At 38.0% G+C, this 27,478-nt stretch overlaps 1 protein-coding gene across 5 annotated transcripts in view; it reads left to right on the plus strand.

The window, feature by feature from the left end:
- Positions 1 to 27,478, plus strand: part of KCNK2 (potassium two pore domain channel subfamily K member 2) — a 108,866-nt gene that overhangs the window by 21,969 nt on the left and 59,419 nt on the right. For 2 of the 5 annotated variants that reach the window (XM_039336130.1, XM_039336161.1), the window contains exons 1-2: positions 2,519 to 3,971; positions 4,832 to 5,142. In XM_039336130.1, coding sequence (XP_039192064.1) covers positions 3,920 to 3,971; positions 4,832 to 5,142 — 363 coding nt within the window. In that variant the 5' untranslated portion in view covers positions 2,519 to 3,919. Of the gene's footprint in view, positions 1 to 1,003; positions 2,007 to 2,518; positions 3,972 to 4,831; positions 5,143 to 27,478 lie in introns of those variants that run through there. The other 3 variants (XM_039336142.1, XM_039336171.1, XM_039336152.1) reach the window with 3 other exon arrangements.

Consider the following 27,478-nt stretch of genomic DNA (forward strand, 5'->3'; position numbering starts at 1 on the left):
AGACAGAACTCCAAGATTATTGATCATTATGCTTTCTTCTAATGTGGCCTGTCAGTCAGCGAGCAAATACAACAGATATGTCAAACACAAGGCCCAGGGGCCGGATGCGGCCAGCAAAGTGGTTTCATATGGCCTGCGAAGCCATCCTGGAAACAGTGAGGGAATGGCCCCCACTGCCTTGGCCCTGGCCCAGGCCGGCCAGCTGGGAGCCAATGTACAATTTTGTGGTGGCCATCTATGCTGAAACGCATTCAGTCTCCTGACTTTGCCCTGGAACTCATCATGAACAACCTGGCTAAGGAAAGCAAGCACAGCAGCAGCAGCCTTGAGGAGGAGGTAAGTCCAGCTGGGTGTCCCCTTGGGGAAGTGGGCCTGGGCTTGGTGCCATGGATGCTCGAAGGCCAGGCTGGGCATTTGACTTCTGCTACCCAGGGCGCCGGGCAGTCCACACCACCATCCAGCCCCCCCCCCCACATGGCCTGAGAGGAACAGTGAGGCTTCTCCAGTGGACCATGTCTTGGCACTTGCCCTGATCCCACCCCCTTCTGCCAGAGACCCTCAGATCTGTCCCACTCCTGCCCAGGTCCCCACAGGCACCCTTGAAGCTAACAATGTAGAGTTGGCCATGCCCACCCAGTAGGCCACACCCACTCCACCCACACCCACCCAGTAGGCCACACCCACCCGCCCCCCCCAAGGGCAACTGCAATGCTGATGCAGCCCTCAATGAAATTGAGTTTGACACCCTTGAAATACAATGTTCTTTCTGTTAGTCAGGCAACTGACAGGTGCTATTCCAAGCCCCATCTTTCCCCACCCCAATACTATTTATTAAGGAGAGCAATTGCTGAGAAATCCATGCACTGTTCTCCAGCAGTTTTTCCCCTTTAAAGCAGTAGCTGGCTGCATTCCTCATTCATTCTGTGGCTGAGGAAGACTCGACCATCTGGGCAGCCATTGCTATGTAAGTACCCTTGTCTGCGGATCACTTTATCACGGGCCATTTGTCGGCGCCCTTTTGCTTCCCCCCTCCCGCCCTTCTAATTTCGAGCCTGCAATCCTTCCAGGATCCAGGCGCTCCTCTGACTTCGCGGCTGAGTTCACGGGCTACCGAATCTGTAGCCACGAGGAAGCCAACGACATCGTCGATAGTATTCGGGGAAATGGCAGGCAGCGGCCAGGCGGGACCTGGACCCGTGGACTCGAGCGGCTCTCAATCTCTTCGAAGAACCCATCCGGCGTGAAACGAAGGTCTGCGGATGGAGGTTGGCTTCGGCGCCCGCCTCTTATTCAGAAGGGGCGAGCCGTGTCACGCACCGGAGTGGATGAAGAGGCGCGACCAGCAGCCCCGCGGTCACCTGCTCCAAGGATCCGAGGGAGGCGGAGCCTGAGAGAGAAGTCCCCTTCCGTTTTTACAAACCAAAACGCCGCGGCCGCGCGAGAGAGATCCCGCGCGCCTCGGAGCGAGCGAGCGACAGCGTGCCGGCCGAGCTCCGTCTCTCAGAGCGCGAGTCACCCACGGGGAAAGCGAGAGAGCCACGTTCAAGAAAGCTCGGGGAGTGTCCGGGAGGGGCTGAGGCAGAAGAGGAGTGGTGCTGAGGGAGTTCCACACATAACACACCTTGAGTGGTGGCCAGACACCGCACGAGACGCACGCACGAGACGTTACACATACACACACACACCCGCCCGCGCGCGCACACACAGACACACACGCACATTCGCGCACGACTAGGCGAGTGCAGAGGCGGCTCACACACCCCAGCGAGAGGGCGCGCGTGGAATCCGAGCTCAGCATCCAAGCCTTCCCTGCTTTGCCTCTCCCTGTCTCCTGTCTCTGTGGTTCCTCTCCAGCCCCACGCGCTTTCTTGTCCTCTTTTCTCCCCTCCCCTTTCCTCCCCAGCCCTCCCACCCCCACCTCTTTCCTCTCAAACTCTGCCTCCCCGAGCCCTGAAAAAATGCCTGCCCGTGAAGCGAGGAGAGGGCACCGGGTCTGTAAATAAGAAGTGAGTACTCGTACAATGGCGCGTCTCGCTGGCTCGGAAAAGGAAAAAAAAAAATCCGGCTGCCTGGAAAAAAAAATGCTGCATGCTCCTTTGCTTTTGCCGATGCATCTTCGCTCTAGGGCAAAGGAAGCCCCCCTCCCCCTGGTCCTACCCTCCTCATTGCAGGCGAACCCGTTTTGCCCATGCCCACCTCCCCCCTCCCCACTGCCTTCTCTCTCTCTCCTTCCCCCACCCCCCTCCCGCCTCGCCATCCCTATTGCACGGGCTCTTCCTGCTGCATGCAACACCTTGGCTCAAAAGCTCTGGGTTACACTTCATCTTTGTTCAAGGGGTGTTTAGCTTTGAGTGATGGGGGAAAAGGGGGGGGGGGGAAAGGAAGGAAGGTTTCGAGTTTGAAAGCTCAAGCAAAAAAAAAAAAGGTAATATTGTTATTAAATTTTTTTTTTTTAAAAAAAGATGGGGCTTTTCCAAACTCGTTGCCTGCTATTCTTGTGGAGGTAGTAGAAAGAAGATGTGCAGTGATGCTGTTGATTGAATTCAGGAGCATCTCTGGGGGAGGGGAAAGGGAGGAAACTGGTTGCTTCTTATTAAAAAAAGGGGGGAAGAAAGAAGGATGGGGGTTTAATTTTCCTTCAAACATCCACAGGACTGGGAACGCTTATTCCTTGTTGTGTGTGAAATGGAACCTTGAATCTTGGCTGGATGGAAAAGCTTCCTATGAGCTAAAGGAAACAGGGAAGAGTTTGTAGTAGCACTAATTAGAACAGTGCAAGAGGAAGACACTTTATGCTGCCATCCCATCCCCATTGTTAGTTTAGCTGCATGCAGCTTCCTTAAAGGGGAGTGGATGAAGGCAACTTGGGAACTGCACTTACCCGGGATGCCAAGATTTCCTTGGGAGTGTGGGCATACATTGCCTCTGAACAAGAGGGGGGCGCTATTGTTACCACTATGATAAATCACTGTTTTTTAAAAAAAGATCAGCAGGTGCAGGTGAATAGAGGAGGGTTTGTTGCACTAAACCTGGATTGCCTCCATTTTGGGGTGGGAAGGTGGATGGAACAGGGTGACAACACACTCAGGGACATGAGATCAAAATGGTAGTTGCTGTATCAAATGATGAAATAATAACAGGATAGTTTTGAGTTTCTCTCCTGCTTTTCTTCCCATTACACAGTTCTCAAGATAAGCCACCATCCACTTAACATCTTTTTATCGTTGCATTCCCAAGAAGTCCACAGGGCTTCACTGCAATTTAATTATCTGGTAGATTGCTTGGTTAAACTGCCAGACTTTACCATTATCAGTCAAAAAGGATCTTACATGAAAGCCTATAGGCAGCATCATTTAGTTACTGCCCTCAAATCAATGACTCTGGGCTACTCCTCTGAAATTAGAGGAATTACTTCTTTCTTATCTAGTGCAGTTGGAGATGGCTGTAAGATTGCATTTCTGGGCTCAGAAGAATGAGATTGTGTCAGGAACCTTATTTTTGTGGTAAAAGTTGTCCCAGAGCCATTATAATATTGGAATTAGGTACTGATAGTCACTCATCCTAGGTTTGTAGAACTTGGGAAAGATTAACTACTTGATGCCATTGTGCAGTAAGTCATAAAGAATATTCATCCGCAGCTTCTTCCACCTTCTGTCCATTATGGAGGAGAAAACCCAAATTAACTGCTTATTACATGTTATCTTTGTCTTCAAACCTAGTCTTTCAACATTTGAAGATGCTGCAAAGTTATAGAGTAAGAACATATCCTGAAGAACATAGTTTGCATATGGAAAATAATGCATTATGCTCTTTAAAACTTGCCTTCTTTCAGAGTAATGAGGATGGAAGAGGAGGGACAGAGATCTATATCTCTTTTTAGGTGTATGATTTACCTTGACTATCAGGTTCATTCAGAAAAATGAGAAGGAAGGACTACATTGAATATTGCCAATATCTTAATGACTTGAAAGGTAATGTTATATATCTGGACATACTGTTTTTGGCAATAATTATAAGGAATGTTGGGACAATGCATTAGTGCATTATATCAACAACAGTGTCAATACATCAATAGGTAGCTGCAAATAAGAGAGAGGGAGGGAAGACTTTTATATGAGATAGCATCTTATGGATAGAATTACCTAAAAATGTGGTTCTGTCATTGTTAGTTTGTTTATTCTCAGATATGGGCAGAAATTTTGCAACCCACTTTCTTTAAATGACTTTCACTTAATTAATAAAGCAGTTGGTGATATTCTAATAAATAAGAGTTAAAAGATTTCCGTGAGAAAAAAATATAGAGATGGATTACTAACACATTAATGGTAGGCACATCATGCGTGAGATTTCTGATAAATTGTGCATGCATGCATACATGTGTGTGTGCATATATGCACAAAAATATATAGTTTAATATTCAGCATCTCTGGTATTATTTAAAATAGATCAGGATTTGGAAAGCAAAGTGATAATCTGATGGGATATTAATTGGAAATTATATCTTCAAATAATCAATACTACATCATTAGTTTGGCGGCCAGTAATTTGCGTGATATTTGGACAATAGATCTAGTAATAAGGTTATATGAGAGTATGGACTATTAAATGTAATAATTTTATCACAACAGATTGCTGCAATCCTTGATCCATAATAAGTTGTTCAACAGGTAGAGAAGTTGAATTCATTTCTAGAGCTACAGTCTCTGAAGTTAAATTAGAACAATAAGTAGCTTATCTCTCTCCTTGGTCTAGCAAGGAAAATACCAAAATAAATGTTGCCAGGTGTTTTAAAATTAACATTCTGCTTCTCTTCCATCCTTTTTCTTACTAGTGGCGGCACCTGACCTGTTGGACCCCAAATCTGCCACTCAGAACCTCAAGCCACGGCTGTCATTTTCTACCAAGCCCACTGTACTTGCTTCACGGGAGGAAAGTGATACAACTATTAATGTTATGAAATGGAAGACGGTATCAACCATTTTTCTAGTGGTGGTTTTGTATTTAATTATTGGAGCTACTGTGTTCAAAGCTCTGGAGCAGCCACATGAAACCAACCAGAGAACCACTATTGTGATCCAGAAGCAAATGTTTGTGTCAGAGCATGCCTGTGTGAATGACACTGAACTTGAAGATCTAATTCAGGTAATTTCCTGTATTGAAATGTGTTCTTGCCATAGATTTAAATAAAACAGTTTTGATATTTCTGTTCCAGTTACAATGTGGTAGAACTGATATTTGGCACAATAATTTGATTTATGTTGTCATGTATAAAAAGCATTACTAATCCCAGTTTGGTTACTAGACTTGCATTCAATATAATCTTCCCATTAAATGCTATTCTTGTGTTTCTTAAATTGTTATTCATTGCCAGATGTAATCCAGTATACTTCTGTTACATTGGGTCAGTTGCAAATTGATTTACTTGGGAAACAAGGCAGAAAAGATTATTTCTGGGCAAAAGCGAGGAGGCTTTGGTTTTAACATCTCACTTTCTACTTGGATATTTATAATCATTCTTTTACTTCTTCTGCCACTTAGACTACCATTATTACATGGAAAACAGTGCCAAATTATACTAAGAATCCCATATATGTTATTTTAAAATACTCTTGCAAAGTTTACATTATGCTCTCATGTTGTTAATGGATTTATCATAGAAACTTATGCTTTTCTTGTTTTTTTTATAAATTTGTCCTCTTTTTCTATTAACCTGTCATCTTTTGTGATTACTTAATTCTGCTTGAATATATACTATGTTGAGAACAAGAGCTCACTTATTCATTCATAGTAAGATCAGTTTTGCTTCAGTGATGATATTTCCTTGTATGATTGAACACATAAACATTATTTCAAAACTTTTTCAGAAAGATTTCTTGTTCCTGGTATACTAATGCACTATTTAGAATAGAACGGAATACTTTAATGGCCAAGTGTGATTAGACACACAAGGAATTTGTCTCCCGTGCAAAAGCTCTCAGTGTACATGCAAAGTAACAGAGTAATAATCATAATAATGATACCAATAAGAGGGGATAGTAAAGGAAGATGGGAAGGATAATGATAATATTACGGCTAAACAACGTGGGTAAATAGATATAAGACTGTACTGTGAGAATTAGGTGTTCAGCAGAGTGATGGCATGAGGGGAAAAAAACCTATCCCTGTGTCTACTTGTTTTGGCCTCCAATGCCCCAGAGCCCCATCCTGAGGGGAGGAATGGAAACAGTTTATGTCCAGGATATGAGGGGGTCTGTAGATATTTTTTCAGCCCTCCTTCTGATATAAATTATAAAGTTTGTCTTTAAAATAAATTTAATAATAACATAATAACAATATAATAGTATAGGGGGTACCTTGCTCAATAGTAGTAACTGTGAGAGGATCTCATAGTTCTAGTGGACAATCACTTAAATATGAGCCAGCAGTGTGCTGCAGCTGCCAAAAAAACCATCACAGTGCTGGGCTGCAATAACAGATGGATAGAATCAAGATCACGTGAAGTATTAATACCACTCTACAATGCCTTGATAAGGCCACACTTGGAATACTGCATCCAGGTTTGGTCACCACGATGTAAAAAAGATGTTGAGACTCTAGAAAGAGTACAAAGAAGAGCAACAAAGATGATTAGGGGACTGGAGGCTAAAACATATAAGGAACTGTTGCTGGAATTGGGTATGTCTAGTTTAATGAAGAGAAGGATGAGGGGGACATGATAGCAGTGTTCCAATATCTCAGGGGCTGCCACAAAGAAGAGGGAGTCAAGCTATTCTCCAAAGTGCCTGAAGGCAGGACAAGAAGCAACGGGTGGAAACTAATCAAGGAGAGAAGCAACCTAGAACTAAGGAGAAACTTTCTGACAGTTAGAACAATTAATCAGTGGAAAAACCTCCAGAAGCTGTGAATGCTTCAACATTGGAAATTTTTAAGAAGAGACTGGACAGCCATTTTTCAAAATGGTATAGGGTTTCCTGCCTGAGCAGGGAGTTGGACTAGATGACCTCCAAGATCCCTTCCAACTTTATTATCATTATTATTATTATTATTATTATTATTATTATTATTATTATTATTATTACTACTACTACTACTACTACTACTATTATTATTATTTAAATGTACTTATAATAAATAAATTTATACATATGTAAATAAATATATTTATAATAAATATATTTATAATGACATAAAATTACGTCATTATAAAATGACATTTATATTTATGCAATATGCTTCAATCAAATGAGAAATAGTTACTGTACTTCAAAATGGGGAATAATTGCCTGAAGCAATTATACAAATTCAAAAGGTTGCTGAATTTTATTTATATATATTATCAAGGGAAAAATAGCTTGGTTAAAGCATCCATCTATGATGAATACAGGCTTCCTTTCCCTTCCTGCTAGAAAATTTCTCTAAGCAAATGATACATATAAACATTCTCAAATTAAAATCACATCAATCCACACTCCAGAGTGATTTTTTTTATAACTTCACCTTATGTGGATAACTGTCATCCATGATCCTGATTGATTAGTTTGAATTTTGCTGACATGGGTAAAACTACTCCCAAGATTAATTAAAAAAAGATTTAAGTCATCTCCATTCTCAGATCAGTAGGCTTATCTAGCACAAAGAAATCCAAAGCTTTTAGCTACATTTTGAAATAAAACAAAATAGATGTTACTATATAAAACTGATCAGAGTAGCTATTTCAACTTAATATGAACTTTAACCTTTGATGGTACTTAAAATGTAATTTACTGAGGCTTTGTTCCACACAAAAGACAAAATCTCTAAATCAGAGGTGTCCAAGCTTGACAACTCTAAGACCTGTGGACTTCACAGAATTCCTTAGCCAGACACCCTGGTTGCAAATTCTGGGAGTTGAAATCCATAAGTCTTAAAGTTGCCTCCTGCTCTAAATGAAGCTTTCCCATAGGTGGTTTCTAAAGAGAGAGGTTCAGACTGGCCAGTAATGATACTGGGAAATCTGACCAGGATTTTTATAAGATGTTCTGGTTTAGAAGAATGCTAATAAGAAAATCAGCATGGACAGCAGATTCATACAGTTTTTACACCCTCAATGTCTCTTGTTTGAAGAATGATCTAAATATGAGGAAAGGAGGATTGGATCTATCTAAGTACCCACCACCACTATGCTGGGCCTTCTGGAACAAGATTCTCCTCTGAAATGTGGATGGATCTGGAGATCCCTCACTTCATTTAGCTTGCCATCTTTATATTTTATTGATTTTACTTTAATTTATTTGATTGTTTCGAGCTACCCATAGCTGTTCAAAGTTGGGCAGCAAGTTTAATAAATGTTATGTACTCAACTATGTGAAATCACAGCTACAGTCTTTAGCTGGTGTTGGCCTTTATAAACATTGATTCTTTTCAAGAACTTAGGATATTCAGTGTTTAATTGACAGATGGAAATTTTGTCCATGTGCTGCTTTTAAGTGCTGCTAAGATTTTTTGGTATGGCACCTATTGTGTCACCACAGGACTACCAGAGAATCAACTGTCTGGTGTATTTGCCATAATCTTTCAATTTTGATTTTCAAAGTTTGATATTTTGTAATCCTTTCCAATTATTATCTTCTATTATACTATATCCTGGTACTGCCATATCAATTATCCACAGTTTCTTTTTCTCAAACATAGTTACATTGGGTGTACTATATTTAGAAACCCCACAATATTTTAATTTGCTAATTTATGACCACTGTTTCAACTATATGTTCCTACCATTTTTTCACTACTGGAACATGACGATTTTTATGGTTGTTCCAATAAATCATTTTGGCAACTGTGACTTTATCATTAATATTATTGTGGTTGATCGCAGAATCAGTTAGATGTTTAGACTGGATTTAGTATTTGATCCACCTATGGAGTCCTTCTCAAGGATCTGCAATCATCAGATGCTATTTGATGGTGTTAAAGGTATCATTGCATAGTGTAAGCTGTTCCAAGTAAAGCTGCCTTTTGCAATTGTGTGATAGGGATTCTGTCAGTGCTGATGGTATTCAATTAGCGCTCCAAGTGATTTGGGATTGTACCCAAGACACCTGTTACTGTTGGTACTATCTTTGCTTTCTGTTGCCATTGTCAGTCTACTTCTATTTTTTCTCTTCTGTCTGCTGTCTCCAGATACTGCCACATTGACTATCCAGATTTTTTTTTTTGCCTTTCTTACCTTATTAGGTTTGGGCAAGTGCTTGTCTGTTTATATTCTAAAGTCCCAGAGCATATTAGCATCTTCATTTTCTATTACTTTGTTTATGTTGTGGTCCCTCTAATTCTTGCTAGCAAAGAATGGTATTTTTTGCAGATAGGAAAGAAATGCACCGTTGTTGCTGCTTTGTCAGATCTTTGTGGTCAGTCTGTGTTATCTTCTTGCAATTGCTAACTATGTGGTCCACTGTCTCTTCAGCTTCTTTGCAGAGGTGGCATTTGCTGCCTGTTGCTGTCTTCTGGTTTTGCATAGATGTGTTCTTAAGGCTTGGTCTTGTGCAGACAGAATTAGACCCTCTTCAACTGTCCTGCTCTTTGCCATTGCCAGGTCTTGTTATCTGCTTTGTCCACTAGTTTTTTTATGCACTGGCCATATAATACTTTGCCTTGCCATGTCTCTTTTCTATTCTGCATTTGGTCTTTCTTGTAGGACAGTTTGGTCTCTCCAGTACTCACTAAGTCTTCATGGTATATTATCTTCAATGCATCTTCTTAACTATCCTTCAGCTATTCTTCCTATGCCCTTTTTTTCTTGTTCAACTGTCTGGGTATTTGCAACATTACAACATTATTGTTATGTTATTATTATGGTTGATAATGGTTGAGTCAGCCACATGTTTAGACTGGATTTGGCATTTTTATTCACTTATTAAATCTTTCCTAAGGATCTGGGACTATTATATATTAATAATAATAAATTATGGTTTGTCAATTATTAATATAAATCCCAAGATTGTCTTCTATAGGAAGCTAGCATAATTGCTTCCCCCTCTGAAATAAAATCCACCTAGATATTCTAAAGGTACTTTTAGGAATGTCTGTAAAATTTGATTTTTCCATTAGGTTTTGGACTATTGTTGTGACTATTCCTCTGCATAAATTATTTTGTGGTTCTGTATTGGTTAGATTTCCATGTTATATATAATTATATTGTAATCTACATTTTTTTAGTTTGATATTATGTTGCTGATTACATTATATTTATCTTGTCTATTTATTTTCCCAAGGTTTGAGAGTTGGGGGAATTTACACTACTCAGAGTTGGTATGGTTATAATGCTGAAAAGACCTGTAAAACAAATGGGCAAATGAGTGTACCATGTTTTCCCGAAAGTAAGACCTACCCCCAAAATAAGCCCTAGCTTGATTTTTTTGGAGTGGGCCTAATATAAACCTTACCCCCCCAAATAAGCCCTAATTTTGAGGCAAAGTCCATGCCTAAAAATCAAGCTGCCCCATGCACTCTGCACCCGCTTACTGTTGCAGCCAGGCCTGCCATGAATCGACACCTGCCTTGCCTCACTGGCCCACTTTGCCATCAGAGGCCTTCAAGAAAGGCTTTTTCAGGTGAGAATTGAGCTACAGATTCAATCTGTAGTTCGGTTCGCAGCTACAGAGGCCTTTCCAGAAGGCCTCTGATAGTGAAATGGAGGCCGGGGGTGTGTGTGTGCCGTGCTCACCAATCCGGAGCTCCATTCTCAGCTGCAGAGGCATTTCCTTCAGCCTCAGAAGTGGGCCGGCTGGGCAGGGCTGCTGATGTCACCGCCATGAGGTGAGACCATGGAAAAGACACCCTCCGGCCAAAAATAAGAACTGGTGCCACTTTGGGAGGCAAAAAAAAATTAATATCAGGTCTTATTTTCGGGGAAACATAGTATGTTATCAAGCAAGGCAATGTCTACCTATTTGGTTCAAATAATGTCGCCCAGCTTAGCTGCTCTGCTTCTTTTCATTGTAGGCAAATGATTCTATTCCATATGACTATGGTGCTCTCTGCAGGAATGCCTCTTCCCCCCCCCCAGTCACTTTCTTTCATGGAAGTCTAGGAGTTTAAGGTTATAATGTAGAAAAGCTTTCTGATTAAAGTCTGCAAAGTGGCTGAATATTATTAAGAAACACACAATTAGGAATAGAAGAGTTATACATCTGATTAAATAGATGTGCTTCGTTCAAGGTCTTAGATATCAACTTTCCAAGGCACTTTATCACCACAACCATTGAAAGGAAAGCTAGTGATTAATTAGTACGATGAGACTTCTCTCAGGTAGCAGTATGTTGTAAAAAGAAAGTGACAGTCATGTTACAGAGATACCATGAGTATTCAGTTGATCTGCCTTGGAACTGGGGATAGTTCAAGCTTGGCTTACATATTTGTATAAAGTATTTAATCTGTAAGACTCCAGGTGAAGATTTAGACAGAGGTTTGTCCTCTGAGCTTGCTGCTTGGCTCCTGGACATTTCATTACCAAACTAGGTAATATCTTCAGCAGGGGTTTTTTGGGTGAAGTCTCTTGTTTGTTAATATAGGTCCTGGGTGGTTGGTTGGTCTTATGACTGGTTAAGTCACAGGAGTGGATCAGAAGACTGGATCACAATGAACAATTCATCCCCCAAACTCCCACTGAAGATATTACCTAGTTTGGTAACAAAATATCTGGGAGCTAAGCAGCAAGCTCCGCCTAAATCAACAACCCAAGCTACAAATATTCTCTACAATTTCTAACTCTGGGTGAATAAGTTATATAACAGGTTTAAAAAAGAAGAATGGAGTAGTTTGTATATTAATCCAGAATTAAAACCGAAATTACTGTTGATAGGTGAACATGGTAAATATGTTGAAGTTGAAATACAAAGGATTAAATTTATAATTGTCAGTTTCTATGTTTCAAATGAATATAAAACAAAGTTTTAAAATCATCTCATGGATTAAAGGTCTATGTTTTCATATGAGGACTGATGTATCATGAGGGATTAGGGAACTGGAATGGAGTCAGTCCTCCACAACTTGGAAAAACTAAATTAAATTTAACCAAGGCAAATTATCAAAATCTGTCCTGATGGACTCTTGAAGACAGAGATACTGACAGATGCAACTATTAACACATCAGCAATTATCTATGCTAACTATGCTAACTGAGAGAAATAGAGACAAAACTGAAATATGTGAATGAGAAGAATTCTGAATTTGCAAATAAATCTGAGAAATGGTTGGCTGAGAAAGAGAAAGATATGATATTGAAAATTCAAGAATAAGATAAGACATTAGTGGACAATGCAAGTATATAGAAAACTGATTTTGACTATTATTTTAATTTGTATAAAACACAAGTTATTTCCTCAGGAAAAAAAATTGAGGAATAGCTTAAAAGATAAAATTTACCAAAACTTTAAAAATCCCAGAGACATTGTGAATAGTCTTATATCTACAATGGGATATTTTGGATACTTTGGAAGCTATAAAAATATTTTGTAGGTGATATCACACTGCTTGGTGAAACAAAGGGATGCTTGCAAGAAATGGCCATCAGTTTAGATAATGAGACCAATAAATTGGCTTACATATAAATTTTGAGAAGACCAAGTTCATGAAAGTTGGAAGTGCTCAGAATAATATGCCTGTAACCGTCCATGGTCAGGTTGTAGAAGAAATCCAACAATTTATTTATGTTGACAGCATTATATCTATTGATGTAGGTACAGATAAAGATATTAAGTATCAAATTGGAATGGTAGCAGTCATGTTTCAACACATGCATCCAATTTGGTCTATGCCTGCCATAAATATTATCACAAAGATAAAACTCTTCAAGAGTATTGTACAAACTGCAATATATATTCAGCCAAGATGATTAAATAGTTAAATGTTTTCTAACAATGCTGCTTGAGAAGAATCCTCTGCATCTCATATCATGACCACATCACTAACAAAGAGTACTACACAGATCAGATTTAGAACACCTATCAAGAACTGTGAATGAATGACTTCAGGTTCCAGATCGCAGTGTCCCTAGTCGCACGAGGAGACTTGTCTCCTTGTCGGCTAGTTTTCCCTCCGCTGGTAGACCCTTATGCGGGTTGAAAGTCACCCTGGAGGGTACAACTTCTGTCGATGAGGCTTCCCTCAGCTGCGGAGGAGTGGTGGCTCCTCCAGCTGTCCGAGCCATCTCTGAGGGCCGACGGAGAAGGAAGATCGGCCAGTAAAATGGCTGATCACCCAGCTGCTCCAAACCGCAAGTCAAAGAACATCTAAGCATTGAGAACCACCATGGTGAATACAGGTGAGACCTTTTTTTGGCTCCTCTCTTTACTCTCTTTTGCTTCTTTTTTGCCTGTAAAAGTTTTGTTGGAACTATTTCCCTGTCTTGAAAAAGCAGCTTTTAATATGTTTGGGAAGAAAGGCGTTGAACAAAAGAATAGAATAAAATTTTAGAGACTATATTTTATTTTCATCTGTTTTTGGGGTACAGAAAAAACTCTTTCTTAAGAGCTGTACTATTACTTTATGCTTGAAGATTATTTCTTTTTTCACATAATATTTTAAAAGATAGGAAAAAGGGGGAAAATGGTGTCTGGAAAAGATTTTTTTTAATCTATTGAAGACATCTACTGGCAAAAACCTAATATTGCAACCTCTAGTTATTCTTTGGAGATGGAATAGACCTGACCTTCAAATTTTTTCAAGAGAAAAGATAAACTGATGTAGCAGTGGGAATTGTGGGGGTGGATACTGCTCAACTTTTACTAAAAGAGCCTCCACAAAAAAGGAAAAAAGAGACTCTTTTCAATTACTATCAATATGGAGAAAGCTCAGTTACAATTAAACTGCAAACTTATATTGGAAAAGATTTATGAGGCTACTGCAGAAATATGTGCTACAATAAAAGAGTTTACTACAGAATTAAGAACCAGAAATTCCACTTCAAACCTTCAAACTGATCTCCAGACTATATCTGAACATTCTACAAATCAAAACTTACTAGAAGAGGAAACAACTGAGATAAAAGAGACTTTACCTTATAAACATGTCATTTATAGTTTTGACGATCAGAAGAACCAAAGATTAAGACTTGAAACTTTAAAGAAACAAAGCTTTAAGGATGAGAGAAACAGAGGCCTAATACAGAGGATGGGATTCCTATCGCTTCAAAGGGCACTGCAAGCAATAAAGAGAGATCTATCATTGAAAGGGAAGCTTGGTTATGGAAACCTGCCTGGCATAGAAAGAAGGGCAGAATAAGACTGAAAAGAGAAATTTAAAATGATGTGTAATAGATTAAAAGGCACTGTTGATTTATGGACTGTTTTAAGGACTAAGATTCAGACTTAGAAATAAGAAAAAAAATAGGGGGGTGATTATTAGAACAGATATCTTAAAATAGATTAAGAATGTAATTGCTGGAATAATAGGTTCATTTTGATAAAAATTATTATGTACTGGAATAGAAAAAATAGTGGTTTTTTAGATCTGGATTGCTTCAATAATCAATTGAGTGTTTTAAATTAGTGGATGATGTTTTTGTATGATAATATAGATGTGATAAGGCATGATAATCAATTGGATGAAATTTGAAATTTGTTTAATGAACTGAAATGATTTAAAGCTTAATATTATTTTGTTACTGTCGGGCCTTAGAGGGTGCTCCTATATCTCACTACCAACTCCAGACACTGCGGATACTTACCCAACGGCCAGAAAGCTTCCTGCGTTGATGACGGCGATCTGTGAGGCCCGACATCCAGCTGATACTTACGAGCATGCGCAGTCCGATAGCTGCGCATGCGCAGTAGTGCCTGGGACAATGTAGGGCAAAGCCACACATGCGCAGAGAACCCTGACAGCCTGATACACTGCCTGCGCATGCATGGCCACAGAGCCGAAGCCGATCAAGTATCCACACAACAACTGATCGGAGGAACCGTCTGGAAGCATCGGGACCAATTAGCCGCTTACAAGGGAACAGGGTGGGGTAAGAAACATGGGTGGTGCTGCATGGGCGTTGGAGTGGGTGTGGGAGAAGGTGTTGGAATGGGTGGGGTGACAAAAACTGTATATAAACATACCTGGGAGAACTGATCCCTAGTGCTAACTTTGTGCAGCCTGTGTGAGAATTATATTAAAGCGTTGTTCCTCGTACCTGGCGTGGTGCTTGTGTGGTGATACCTGGAATTGGAGTCAGGATGAGGTTACAGTTACTTTAATTATATAATGAATTAAAGGTAATCTAGAATATTAAGAATGCATTTTTTAGAATAATAGGTTTAGTTGTATGAAAATTATGTAATGGAATGAAGAAATTGAAGAGATGTTTTAGATTTGGATTGAATTAATAATTAATTGAGTTAATTTAATAAGATTATGTGTTTGTTTAATGACATGGATGTTAGTAGTTATGATAATTAACTGAATGTAATTTGAAGTCTGTCTAATGGATTGAAATGATTTAAGGTCTGATATTAGTCTGTCATCTTAAAAAGATTGATTAATTGATGGATTAGATATGTATAGAATAGATCAATATTTTATTTTAAATAGGGGATATTAGTGGAAGAAGAAATAAATAAGATTTATGTTAAAATTAAGGAACTAGAATATATTTGGAAGGGATACCTGAATTGATAATGTTTTTATTTAAAGTTAATTTGATTACGGTATTTTAAATTTATAAAGCTTTAAAACAGGTTCAGGTTGAATAAATTTAAGCTAGAATTCGATTATTTTAAATATACTATGCTATTTGAGGGAAAAAGAGAGGGAATATTTGATGTACTGATTGAACTATGTATATATGTTTTGCTTTTGGATGTTTGATTACCCCAGCACCACCGTGTGTCCTGAGTACTTTGTCTTAAGAATTAAAAAACCCAATAAAATTTGCTCCCCCCCAAAAAAAGAACTCTGAATGAATGTCAAATGCGACTTGTTGGCCATATCTTACATATGCCTAAAAACTGGCATCCCAAAATTGTATTCCATAGGATACATGGAGGAAAGAGGAACAGAGGCTGGCCTCAGAAAACGTGGTGCAAATACTTAAGAAAGATTTTAAGATTCTGAATATCCCTTGAGACGATGCTGAAGATGCTGTAAATGATCAAAATCATTGGAAAACACTTGCTGTCCAATGTGCTCTGCACAGGACATGATGATGATGATGATGATAAATGTTAAAACAGGGAGGTCACTAGGTTTGGACGGACTACCAGTTTTTCACTTTTTATTTATTTTTTTTAAAGTTTTTTATTTGTAATACAATTAAAACAAAAATGGACAAGCGTGACATTCCAGAGTAAGTATTTCTAACAGTTTGTTTCTTGTGGTACAAAAACATAATACATCATTCTTAACCTCTATATAAGTCTCATGTAATACAATTAAATATACAATTATATGTACAGTTATATATATATTTCAATCCTATCATTAACTTGAGATCTGAGCAGTTCTTCTTAATTCATACCAACGGTAAAATTTGTCCCAGATTTTGAAGTATTTGAGTTCTGTCTTGACGGACTACCAGTTTTGAAGATCAACTTTTACAACCACTTCAGAAATAATGAATTCTCTTTTATAAGGAGATGCAATGCTAACATCTTGGGAAAAAAGTCAATATTGTGTTGTTACCAAAGGCAGGACAAGATTTAATTTCTGTTAAAAATTATAGACCAATTTATTTACTGAACAAGGATTACATAGTTTTTTCATTAATTTTAACAGGCAGCCTAAATTTTTTTGTAGAAGAGTTTATTCAGGAATATCAGTGTGTATTTCTACCTAAAAGACAACTTGAGAACTATAGTGGATGTAATGGAATATTTATAACAACATAATGAAAAACAAGCCTTATTAATTTTTTTTAGATATTGAAAAAGTTTTTAATATGCTGAACTGGTCCTTCTTGTTTTAAGTTCTGGAAGACTTTGGTGAAAATTTTCTTCATGGGACCAAGTTGATATATACATCTCAAAAGGCTTGATTACAGTTAGCGATGATTTCATTAAACCATATGATATTCAGAAGGGCAGACAAGGTTATCCTCAGTCCCCTTTGTTGTTTGTTTTGATTCTCAAAGAACAGAACAGAACAGAATAACAAGAGTTGGAAGGGACCTTGGAGGTCTTCTAACCCAACCCCCTGCTTAGGCATTAAACTCTATACCATTTCAGGCAAATGGCTGTCCAATCTCTTCTTAAACACTTCCAGCTTTGGAGCATTCACAGCTTCTGGAGGCAGGTTGTTCCACTGATTAATTGTTCTAGCTGTTAGGAAATTTCTCCTTAGTTCTAGGTTGGTTCTCTCTTTGGTTAGTTTCCATCCATTACTTCTTGTCCTGCCTACAGGTGCTTTGGAAAATAGCTTGACCCCCTCTTCTTTGTGGCAGCCCCTGAGATATTGGAACACTGCTATCATGTCACCCCTAGTCCTTCTCTTCTTTAGACTAGATATACCCAATTCCAGCAACCGTTCCTAATATCTTTTAGCCCTTGATCATCTTTGTTGCTCTTGTCTGCACTCTTTCTAGAGTCTCAACATCTTTTTTACATCGTGGTGACCAAAACTGGATGCAGTATTCCAATATGGCCTTACCAAGGCATTATAAAGTAGTATTAACACTTCATGTGATCTTGATTCTATCCGTCTGTTAATGCAGCCTAGAACCATGTTGGCTTTTTTGGCAGCTGCAGCACACTGTTGGCTCATATTTAAGTAATTGTCCACTAGGACTCCAAGCTCCCTGTCACAGTTATTTCTATTGAGTCAGGTACGACCTATATTGTACCTGTGCATTTGGTTTTTCTTGCCTAAATGTAGAACTTTACTTTTTTCACTATTAAATTTCATTTTGTTAAATAGCGCCCAATGTTCAAGTCTGTCAAGATTCTTCTGTATCTTATGCCTATCTTCTGGGGTGTTGGCTATTCCTGGTTGGTGTCGTCTGCAAATTTGATGAGTTCCCCATATATCCCCCCATCCAAATTATGGATGAAAATTTTGAAGAGTACTGGGCCTAAAACAGAGCCTTGGGGTTCCTTATTGCATACTTTCCTCAATGTAGATGCAGTTCCATTGAGGACTACACATTGAGTGCGGTTGGTCAGCAAGTTACGAATCCATCTGGTGGTGATGCTGTCTAACCCACATTTTTCTATCTTATCAGGTAGTAGGTTGTAGTCTACTTTATCAAATGCCTTACTGAAATCCAAGTAAATTATATCCACAGCATTCCTCTGGTCCACTAATTTTGTCACCTTGTCAAAGAATGCAATAAGATTTGTCTGGCATGATCTGTTTCTGACAAACCCATGTTGGCTTTTGGTTATGACTTTGTTTGTTTCTAGGTGTTCACTGATTCGTTGCTTGATTACCTCTTCCAGAATTTTCCTAGGTATTGATGCCAGGCTGATAGGTCTGTAGTTTCCTGGATCTGTTTTTTTCCCCTTTTTTTGAAGAGGGGAACTACATCAGCTCTTTTCCTGTCCTTTTGTAGTTCCCCAGTGCTCCAGGATCTTTGAAAGATATAGTTCAGTCGTTCTGAGATCACATCTGCATTAGATGCATTAGACAAGATGAGAATATAATGGGCCTAAAAATTAAAAATGAGACCTTTAAATTGAAAGCTTTTGCTGATTATTTGGTTTTGATCTTACTGAACAACCTGAAAGGGATTGAATCTTTAATGATGAAATAGATTTTTTTTCTTTGATAAAAAATGGAAAGATTTTGGCATATTAACAGGTTTTAAATGGAAAACAAAATGGTTGGTTAAAGTATGACTACACAAAATTAGTCATATTCTAATGAAGAAATCTCTTTCAAAACTGAGAAAAAAATTAAATATTTGGTTGTTACTTTGTCTAATGTGAATTGTTCAAAGTTGTTTCAAAATAACTGTGTCAAAGAATAGAATGGAGTTAAAAAGGATAGGCTGATATGGAAAGCATTGTCATTCTGTGCCAAACATCCGAACTTTGATCACTTGACCACTCATCTGATTTGAATTAACCACTGCCTGTTCAGTAGAACTCAGGATATCTATATTTGCTCTAATATTTCTCTTTTTGCAATTTTGAGTTTCCCAAAGGGTATGCCTCTAACATTCCATGGTCCAATTTGATATAACTTTTGTACAGCATGGTCAACCTCTTTCATCATGGGCACCATCAATTGTTGGGCTTCCTGGAGATTTTCCTCCAACAACATCATAAAATCCCTGACTACTAAAAGCTATCCCTTGCTCTTTCAAATAGCTTTCAGGCTACCATCCAGCCAGGAGGGTCCACTGTTGATATCTATATCTGAGTCGTGTTGAGTTATTGCCATAAAGTGTTCTGGTGAGATTTTTTTTACAGGGTAGTTCACCTTTGCTTTCCCTAACCCTCACCATTTATCTGGGTTTGGGGACAGCATATGGCTGATGAATCAACCATATTGCTGCGTAGAAAAACTAATTAGGAATAATAATAACCCCTCCAGATAGCAATTCTATCATATACAATATGCAGCTATTATTTGTGGTGAATCTGGATGCATTTCCTTGTGACAATGACACAACATTTTTCTTCAGTAGTCAGGCCCTGTTTATTTATTTCCTAAACACTGTTTTCATTATGAACAATTATCCTAAATTTGAGTTAATTGTATGGGTTCACTACCATTTCTCTAGCGAAGAGCTACAGGATAAACAATGGATAATTAACTGATTTTAGAAATTGGAATGGCACCCGCATTCAGGATAGCATTGAAATGTGCCAGCTAGGAATGTATTGAAATACTCCTACTTTTATGGAGTACAAGAAAGAAAGAAAGAAAGATTAATTCTTATCTTTTATATACACTTGCCCATTCCATATGATTGACATTTTAGTCTTACTTTGATCTTCTTAAATTTGTCTTTCTGAAGATGCACTTCACTTGTAAAAAGCTATTCTGCTTCTCTGTTTTGTTGTAGGTTCTGTCTCAATGCTTTAGCCTCTAGACAACTGAAGACACTAAAGGGACACGTTATCATTATTATTATTTTTTACAATGTTCATTCCAGGGTGAAGACTTTACATTCTTCACACTCATCTCCATATGTGCAGCAATGAAGATCAATTTCAGCAATGGAAGTTTGTGTCTTACTTGGACCCTTTAATAAACACAAACAGCAATCTTTTTTAAATGCTATATTACCCTTTTAAGGGTGTCTTTGAGTGATCAAAACTGTGGAGTTATTTGTAAATACATGCTGACATTTTTTCTCTTCCTTTGGACTAAATATGTTCTTACTAAGCTAGTTATCAGCTTGTGGAAAGATTACATTATTTAAAAAAATTGTTCATGAATGTTTTCTTGTTAGTTGTATCTTTGTTTGTTTTGTCTCAAGGGCACAGACTGCTTTGCACAGTAGGCTAATGTATGGTGACAAAAAGCCAATTATGCTGGATCCACCAACTGAATCATGATTTAACACTAATGTAGGTGGTTAGTTAGCACGGAATGAGTTAGGCCAGAATATTGTTTTGATATCAGAAATATGAAGAGCTTAAGGAGTTGACCATTTAAGGCTACAAGAAATTTGACACCACATTAGTTCTCCAAGAAGCTTCATGTTAACATGGTGATCAATCATATTGTCATATATATCAGAAATTAAATAGTTTAATAGGCTATCAAATGTTATACATCGTGGCAAAATACATTTGTAAAATCTCATAATCAAAATAGAATGTCATGCAATGGATCCAAAGTGATGCAGAGTTGCATGAATGGTTTACGTTTCTGAATAGGTTGATGTGCTGCTGCAAAAGATGTGGATAGTGACCTGTAAGGCCTGGATAATGCAATATTGGAGCCCTGTTATAAAACACAAGTTATCTTATAAAGTGGTATTGATCTAATGCAATATGATACTCATACTTCTATTCTGTAGGAAGAATGGGATTGGGATCAGAAATGTTGCCACCAAAAAATGAAACATCTGATATGAAGCATCAGGTTTGCTAAATGAAACACAAATCCATTTTCAATTGCTAAAGGAATGTGCAATATCATTTTGTTATACAATTCAATTAATAAACCACTCTTTAGCTAATACCTTGTTGTCTGAAATAATATTAAATACTATGGATATTAGTTATTATAACTTTACCTAAAATGTTTGTAACACACATAAGGGAAGTTTGACTACTCTATAGTTTTTTTATTTCCTGGATTAATTTGTGTACTAGGTGGCAGCTATTCTAAAATAACTTTAAATCATTAAGCTTAAGTCATTAAGTGACTTAAATTATTCTTTTAATATGGGGGTACAGTAAAATATAAGCAAAACAGCATTGTTTAAGATGTGTATGTCAGGATACACTTTTTAAAAAAAATAAAGCAACTTTTATAAATTTATTTATTTGGTCTACAATTCTTCCTCTCATGTGAACCCAAACTTTCACTGGAACACTTCCTCTGAAAATAAATTAATTAATGCAGTAATGGATGCAATAAATTGATGAACTCATGCAAAACTGAGACAGATCTTGAATGAACTGATCCATACATCTTACCAGACACTATCATTTTACCTATTCCCACAGCACATCCTTACTCTTACTGAGGGGCTTCCCTTTCTTCTCATTTAAGATGGGTGATTAAATGCCCCAAAGCTTTCCCATGCAAAAATAAAGCACAAAAAGAAATCAAAGAAAACAAGTATATATTCCTCCACAAAAAAATAGACATCAGAAATGTTAAGATAAAGTATATTTTAAGAGCAGATACCCTCTAAATCATATGGTAATACAACTTCAGCCAAACAAATCAATAAATCTGAGTAGCTGATGAGACCTTACATTATGTTTAGTTTAACAAAACAGTAAGGCTTCAAGCTTAGAAATATGCAATTGAATATACACTGAGTAGATTATGAATGCATTGGATTGACCCTGCTCCACCCTCACCCTGCCCACTCTCGGCCATCCATGGGCCGCCACAGATTGCCCAGGTGGTCCTGCAGCGCCATGGTGGCCATGTGTTTGGCTGCGCTGCTCTGCCTGGGCTGCACCCAGGGGTGACTCTCCTCCAGGGGGTTGCTGATGAGGGGGCTGCAGGGGGAGGCGGGGCTGAGGCGACAGCTTGTGTGCCCACAGAGAGGGCTCTGAGTGCCGCCTCTGGCACCTGTGCCATAGGTTCGCCACCACTGATGTAGGGTTTCCTGCTTGAGCAGGGGGTTGGATTCGATGACCTCCAAGGTCCCTTCCAACTTTATTATTATTACTACTACTACTACTATTATTATTATTATTATTAATTTTAATATTATAAAGGAATACACATAGTACATTCTCTTATATTTATCATTTTTGTGTTATTCTGTATACAATATCACAATACTTCCCAAGTTGTGGAAATATAACTTTGAAATTAATTGCAACCATACAATACAAAAAATATTAACATTAAAATTTCTAGCTTAAACCATTAGCATAAAGGAATGCTAGCATATTCTTACTTCTCTGCCTTTATTGTTCTGGTGGCCCTGTTTAAAATTATTCATTCCTTGCTGGGAGGCTTATCAGGATCATCTGCCACCTGTTCTCTGTGATTATTTTGATAATAGAGTCACTCAAAATTGCTAAAATCTTTACTCACCATAGGTAGTCTCAATAGTGATGTCTGGGCAATGTTCTGCATCCATTTCTGGCATTCATTCCAACTTGTGGACTTTGAAAAAGTGGATAGTATGCTCTGCCATTTAAAAGAAGAGAATTTGGCAATGGTAGTTCATGCCCTTATATGCTATTGCCCTGTAATTTACCTAGGGCTGTTTTAGAAGTTGCAACTGATGCAGACTTGCATGCTCATAGGCGAGACCCATCACAGTCAATTATTATCTATAGCCACTGCATTGGTTATCAGTAGGTCTCCTACTTAAATGTTTGCCTTTTAAAGCGTTAAATACATCGGCTCCTAGCTTTCATGGAGAGTTGCCTTCTCCAAGTGGAAACTTTGTCCGGTATAAACATACTGAATGAAAAAACTACAGATTCTTACTGCAGAAGAGGTGAGGTTGGTGGGGGTATGGAAAAATGTTTTTCATGGTGATCTGGCATTATAAAATAGCCATCTCAGAAATAATCTTGGTTCTCTTTGAAAAAGCAATTACTCCATTGATCCTTTGGAAGTTGATAGGCTCTGCCTGCCTAATTATTGAATTATGATCTTTGAATTCTGGCAGTATATAAATATAAATGCAATAAATACATATAAAGTTCTTCGAGGCAGGTTTAGAAAAGGATAGGTGATATGTTGATTTCCACTTTAAGATCATTAAGGCAAATTGTTGCCATTGTTTTTTCATACATCAATTGTAGTAAGTTTACTACAATTTACTACTAGTAAGCAGTGTCTGTTCCTTGGCTGAGCAATGCTTTAATTATTGCTTGCTGGAATACTGAGTCAAACACCTTTTTGTAGTCAATGAAAGCCATGCATAGAGGCATGGTATATTCGTTGTGCCTTTCAATGACCTGCTGGACAACCTGGATGTGATCCATTGTGCTATAGCCACTTCTGAACCCTGCCTGCTCCTTTGGCTGTGCATTATTTAATGTTCTCAATATTCTTGGCATAAAGAGCCATGGAAAGATATGTGCTCAGCATTACAGGACAAGATGGAAAGACCTGCACATGGATTAGAGAACAAATGAAAGTATATGATATCATCTAGAGAGTAAAAGAATTGAAAAGGAAATGGTCACATAGCAAGAAGAACTAATAGCAGATGGACCAAGGTAGTCAAAATCCCACTTGATAAAAAGCGCCCACAAAGAGTTCTAAAGCAAGATGGATTGACGACAACAGCAAATATTGTGGGCCCAACTGACAAAAGAAAGCTCAGGACCATATTGGTTGGAAGCATACAGAAGAGGCCTTCATTCTGCAGTGGATAGACAATGGCTAAAATGATAACATATAAATATAAAGAAATGCATATCTGGTTAATTGTAATTTTGTTTTTTTTTAAAATGCCAGTTTCAAACAAAATGTGATTAGCAGCAAAAGCTTCCCCTCCCACTTTTTGTTTATTAAGAATTCCAATATGTAAAAATTTGCTACAGATGACTGCCACTAAGAGAAAAGAAGAGTGCAATGCACTGAGAATGTTCTTGCATAACTTATTTTATTAAATTTTCTTAACATTTTGATGCCTATTGATATTTTTCCCCGTCTCATTTCTTATGGTGTTATATAGTTGGAAATATTTTTGTTAAAATGTATCACAATTGTGATTTATGCAAAGTAATCCATTAACTGTATCATCTAGAAATTGAATCTAGCATTTAGATTATTTCTGAGCAAGTTCCATCTTGTTGAGTCTCTTGTAATCTCTTGGGTCTGCTAAGGGATTCATGGTGCCTTTTCTTTTAGGTGAGTTTTTCTTAAGATTACATATCTATAGCACATGTTCAGATTTCAACCTTTTTAACTTGCAGAATCCCAGTGTTGTTTGTACTCAATATAACTTATAGCTGGTACGTTTCAATTTGGGGAAAAGTTCAGGATGCAGTTTTACTTAAATAACAGTAAGAAAAATATATGTACTGATATCTTATTTATGTAGTCTATTTTCCCAGGGATGTTGGGACTCCAAAGATAAATGTTAGCTAAATGTAAATACATTAAATAAATCCCTTGTGTCATGCCAGAAAGAGTAGTTTTATAGCAATTGCCACGTATAATGCTCCATATGAAATGACTGTAATATATTACTAATGCTATAACATGTGTTTATATGGAAATATCTGCCAGTCATAAATGTGCCATCATATAAATGTAACAATCGATAAATTACTCTGGTCTAATTATATAATATTTATAAAAACTGGGCAAATATGTATCAGTCAAAGTGATAATGTGGTTAATATTACTATATACCAGAGGGATTGAATTAAGGAATGAAACAAGTAATTAAAAAACTGTTCTAATATATAAAACAGAAAAAAGAATATAAAATTAGGGAAAACCATGCATAAAACATTCCTTTCCCAATATATTGTATTAAATATAACTCTGCTTAATTTTCAATAAAAAATATTAGCCCTTGACAGTATGGAAATGTCATTCAGCTCATCTGTTACGTCCATTAAGGTCCTGCTTATAAATGGAAAGCAGACACATTCTGAGATCCTAAATCTGGAATAGCCCTATTTTTCCAATATTGAACATGAACTTATTTGCTGTGCCTCAGATTTGATAAAGTTAGATTTCTTCATAGAAATGAGTTTGAAATGTTGAGCATGTAATTGAAAAACATATCCATCTCCTTAACTTGTAATGATTTTTGTATTAACAATCTAATATTAATATGGAAGATTAATTTGACCATATCATATGAATACATATCCCCTCATCCATTTTTTGTTCCTAATATTATGAAGTAAGTTATGCTCCTCTGGCTAAAACTAGTCTGTAGAATGCCTTGCTAATTAGTTTTTCTAAGTCAGGGGTGTCAAACTGCCAGCCTGCGGACTAGACGCGTCATCGGGAAATCACGCCCACTCAATTGCTGGCAATGACGAAAAAGCTCCAATACGTTGTGCGATGTCATGTGACGTCGCAAGTTTGACATTTCTGCTCTAAGTGTTCTTATATTTGAAAATAATACTGGACTGTCAAAGAAAAAAACCCCTCAAGAAGTTTGTTTATTTACTGGTTTTATTTATCACTTCAGCTGACTGTGATTGTAAGTGATGTACAATATCCAACCTGATAAAACAATATAGTAACAATACATAATAACACAAAATGCTGATCAGGGGAAAAAAAACATTCCAAAACTGGTTACTCCTCACTGATTCATCCTTAAGCCATTGTAGCTTGATTTTTACATGTTTCTATAAGGGTGCACTAGGAGAGCTACACTTTATTGAGTACAGATGGCTCTAAAAGACACCCCTTCCTGTTCCATAAGACCATGACTTTATTTTGAAACAGGCCTTACAAGAACCCCAACAATCTAACTTCATTTTAAGTTGATAGGCGCAAACCTGAAAATTATATCATTGTTGTCATCTCAAAAGTGCTTTTTTCAAAAGACAACTTTTCCTTGAGGAAGAACAGTTGTGATGCTGGTGATAGTGGAAGGGATGGAGGATAGATTCTGAATGGATGGTGGAGAGGGGATGGAAGGATTGTATTTCTTTGCAGTCATCTGATCCATTAGCACTCTCTGTGAGACCTCTTGATACCACTTGAGGGTTTCCCCTCAGGGTGCAATTGGTTGTGGAATCTTCTTGCCATTATTGCAAGAGCTGTGTTGTAGACTGGAGAGAGGTGGGGTCTTACCTCTCTCCCTTGGTTGAAAGAGGGCTGCTCAGTGTTAACATAAATGACCTTTTACTCATCTTTCAAACCAAAATGTGGACTTTGTTATCTTCAAAAGAGTGACCTTTGTCTTTCAAACGCAGATGGACAGCTGAATCTTGTCCTGATGGGTTTCATCTCCTAGGTTGTGCCATGTTCTTGTTTCACCAATGTACAGATCTGCACATGTCTCACTGCATTGTATTGCACATATAACATTGCTCAGTTCTTGTCTGGGTGTTTTATCCTTGGGGTGGACAAGCTTATGTTTTACTATATTCTTGGGTTTGAAGTATACATGTATGTTGTGTTGGTTGAAAAATTCTCCTGAGCTTTTCAAATATTCCTGCAATGTTTAGAATGACAGTGTTGCCACGTTTATTGTTCTCTTCTTTGTCTATAATGGAGGAGCTCCTGCCAGAACTTTTTCTGGATTTGATGAAGGCCCATTTAGGATAACCACAAGTTCTGAGGGATTCCTTGACATGTTTTAGTTATTTTTCTTTTCCTTCTTTACTGGTTGGCAAATTTCAGTCCAGGGGTGTAGGGTTTTGATCACTCCCATTTTGTGCTCCAGTGGGTTGTAAGAATCAAAATGTGAATACTGATCTGTGGGGGGGGGGGCTTTCTGTAAATTTCAATATTAAGGCTTCTGTCTTCCTTAACGTGCACTGCACAGTCTAGAAAAGCCAGACTGTTTTCTTTAACATCTTTCTGTGTGAACTTGCCAGCTGATAAAGGAAGATGCACAGTTATCTTGTACACAGCTAACTACAATGCCAGTGTAGTACTGTCCACAGAAATACAATTTCTGAAGGACAGTACTACATATGCTTCTGCACTTTAACAATGTAATTTGGGCAGACTATAGAGCAGTGTTTCTCAACCTTGACAGCTTGAAAATGTGTGGACTTTAACTCCTAGAATTCCCAGCCTGCATGAGTTAAAGGCCAGCGAGACTATAAAAAGTTTGGGTACATAGGGTCTGTACTCAGAAGTTAATCATTTTAACTGATGTTAGTAGATCTTGTAGCCAAACAGTGGCTTCTTTCCCAGGGTATGATCCCAGTCTTTTAGGATGAAAAATCGTTAAGACTCAGATTGAGCCTGATGTCAGGTAATT

The sequence above is a fragment of the Crotalus tigris genome, unplaced genomic scaffold, assembly GCF_016545835.1.
Source record: "Crotalus tigris isolate CLP2741 ecotype Arizona unplaced genomic scaffold, ASM1654583v1 scf7180000017546.9332058, whole genome shotgun sequence".
NCBI classification, from domain to species: domain Eukaryota; kingdom Metazoa; phylum Chordata; class Lepidosauria; order Squamata; family Viperidae; genus Crotalus; species Crotalus tigris.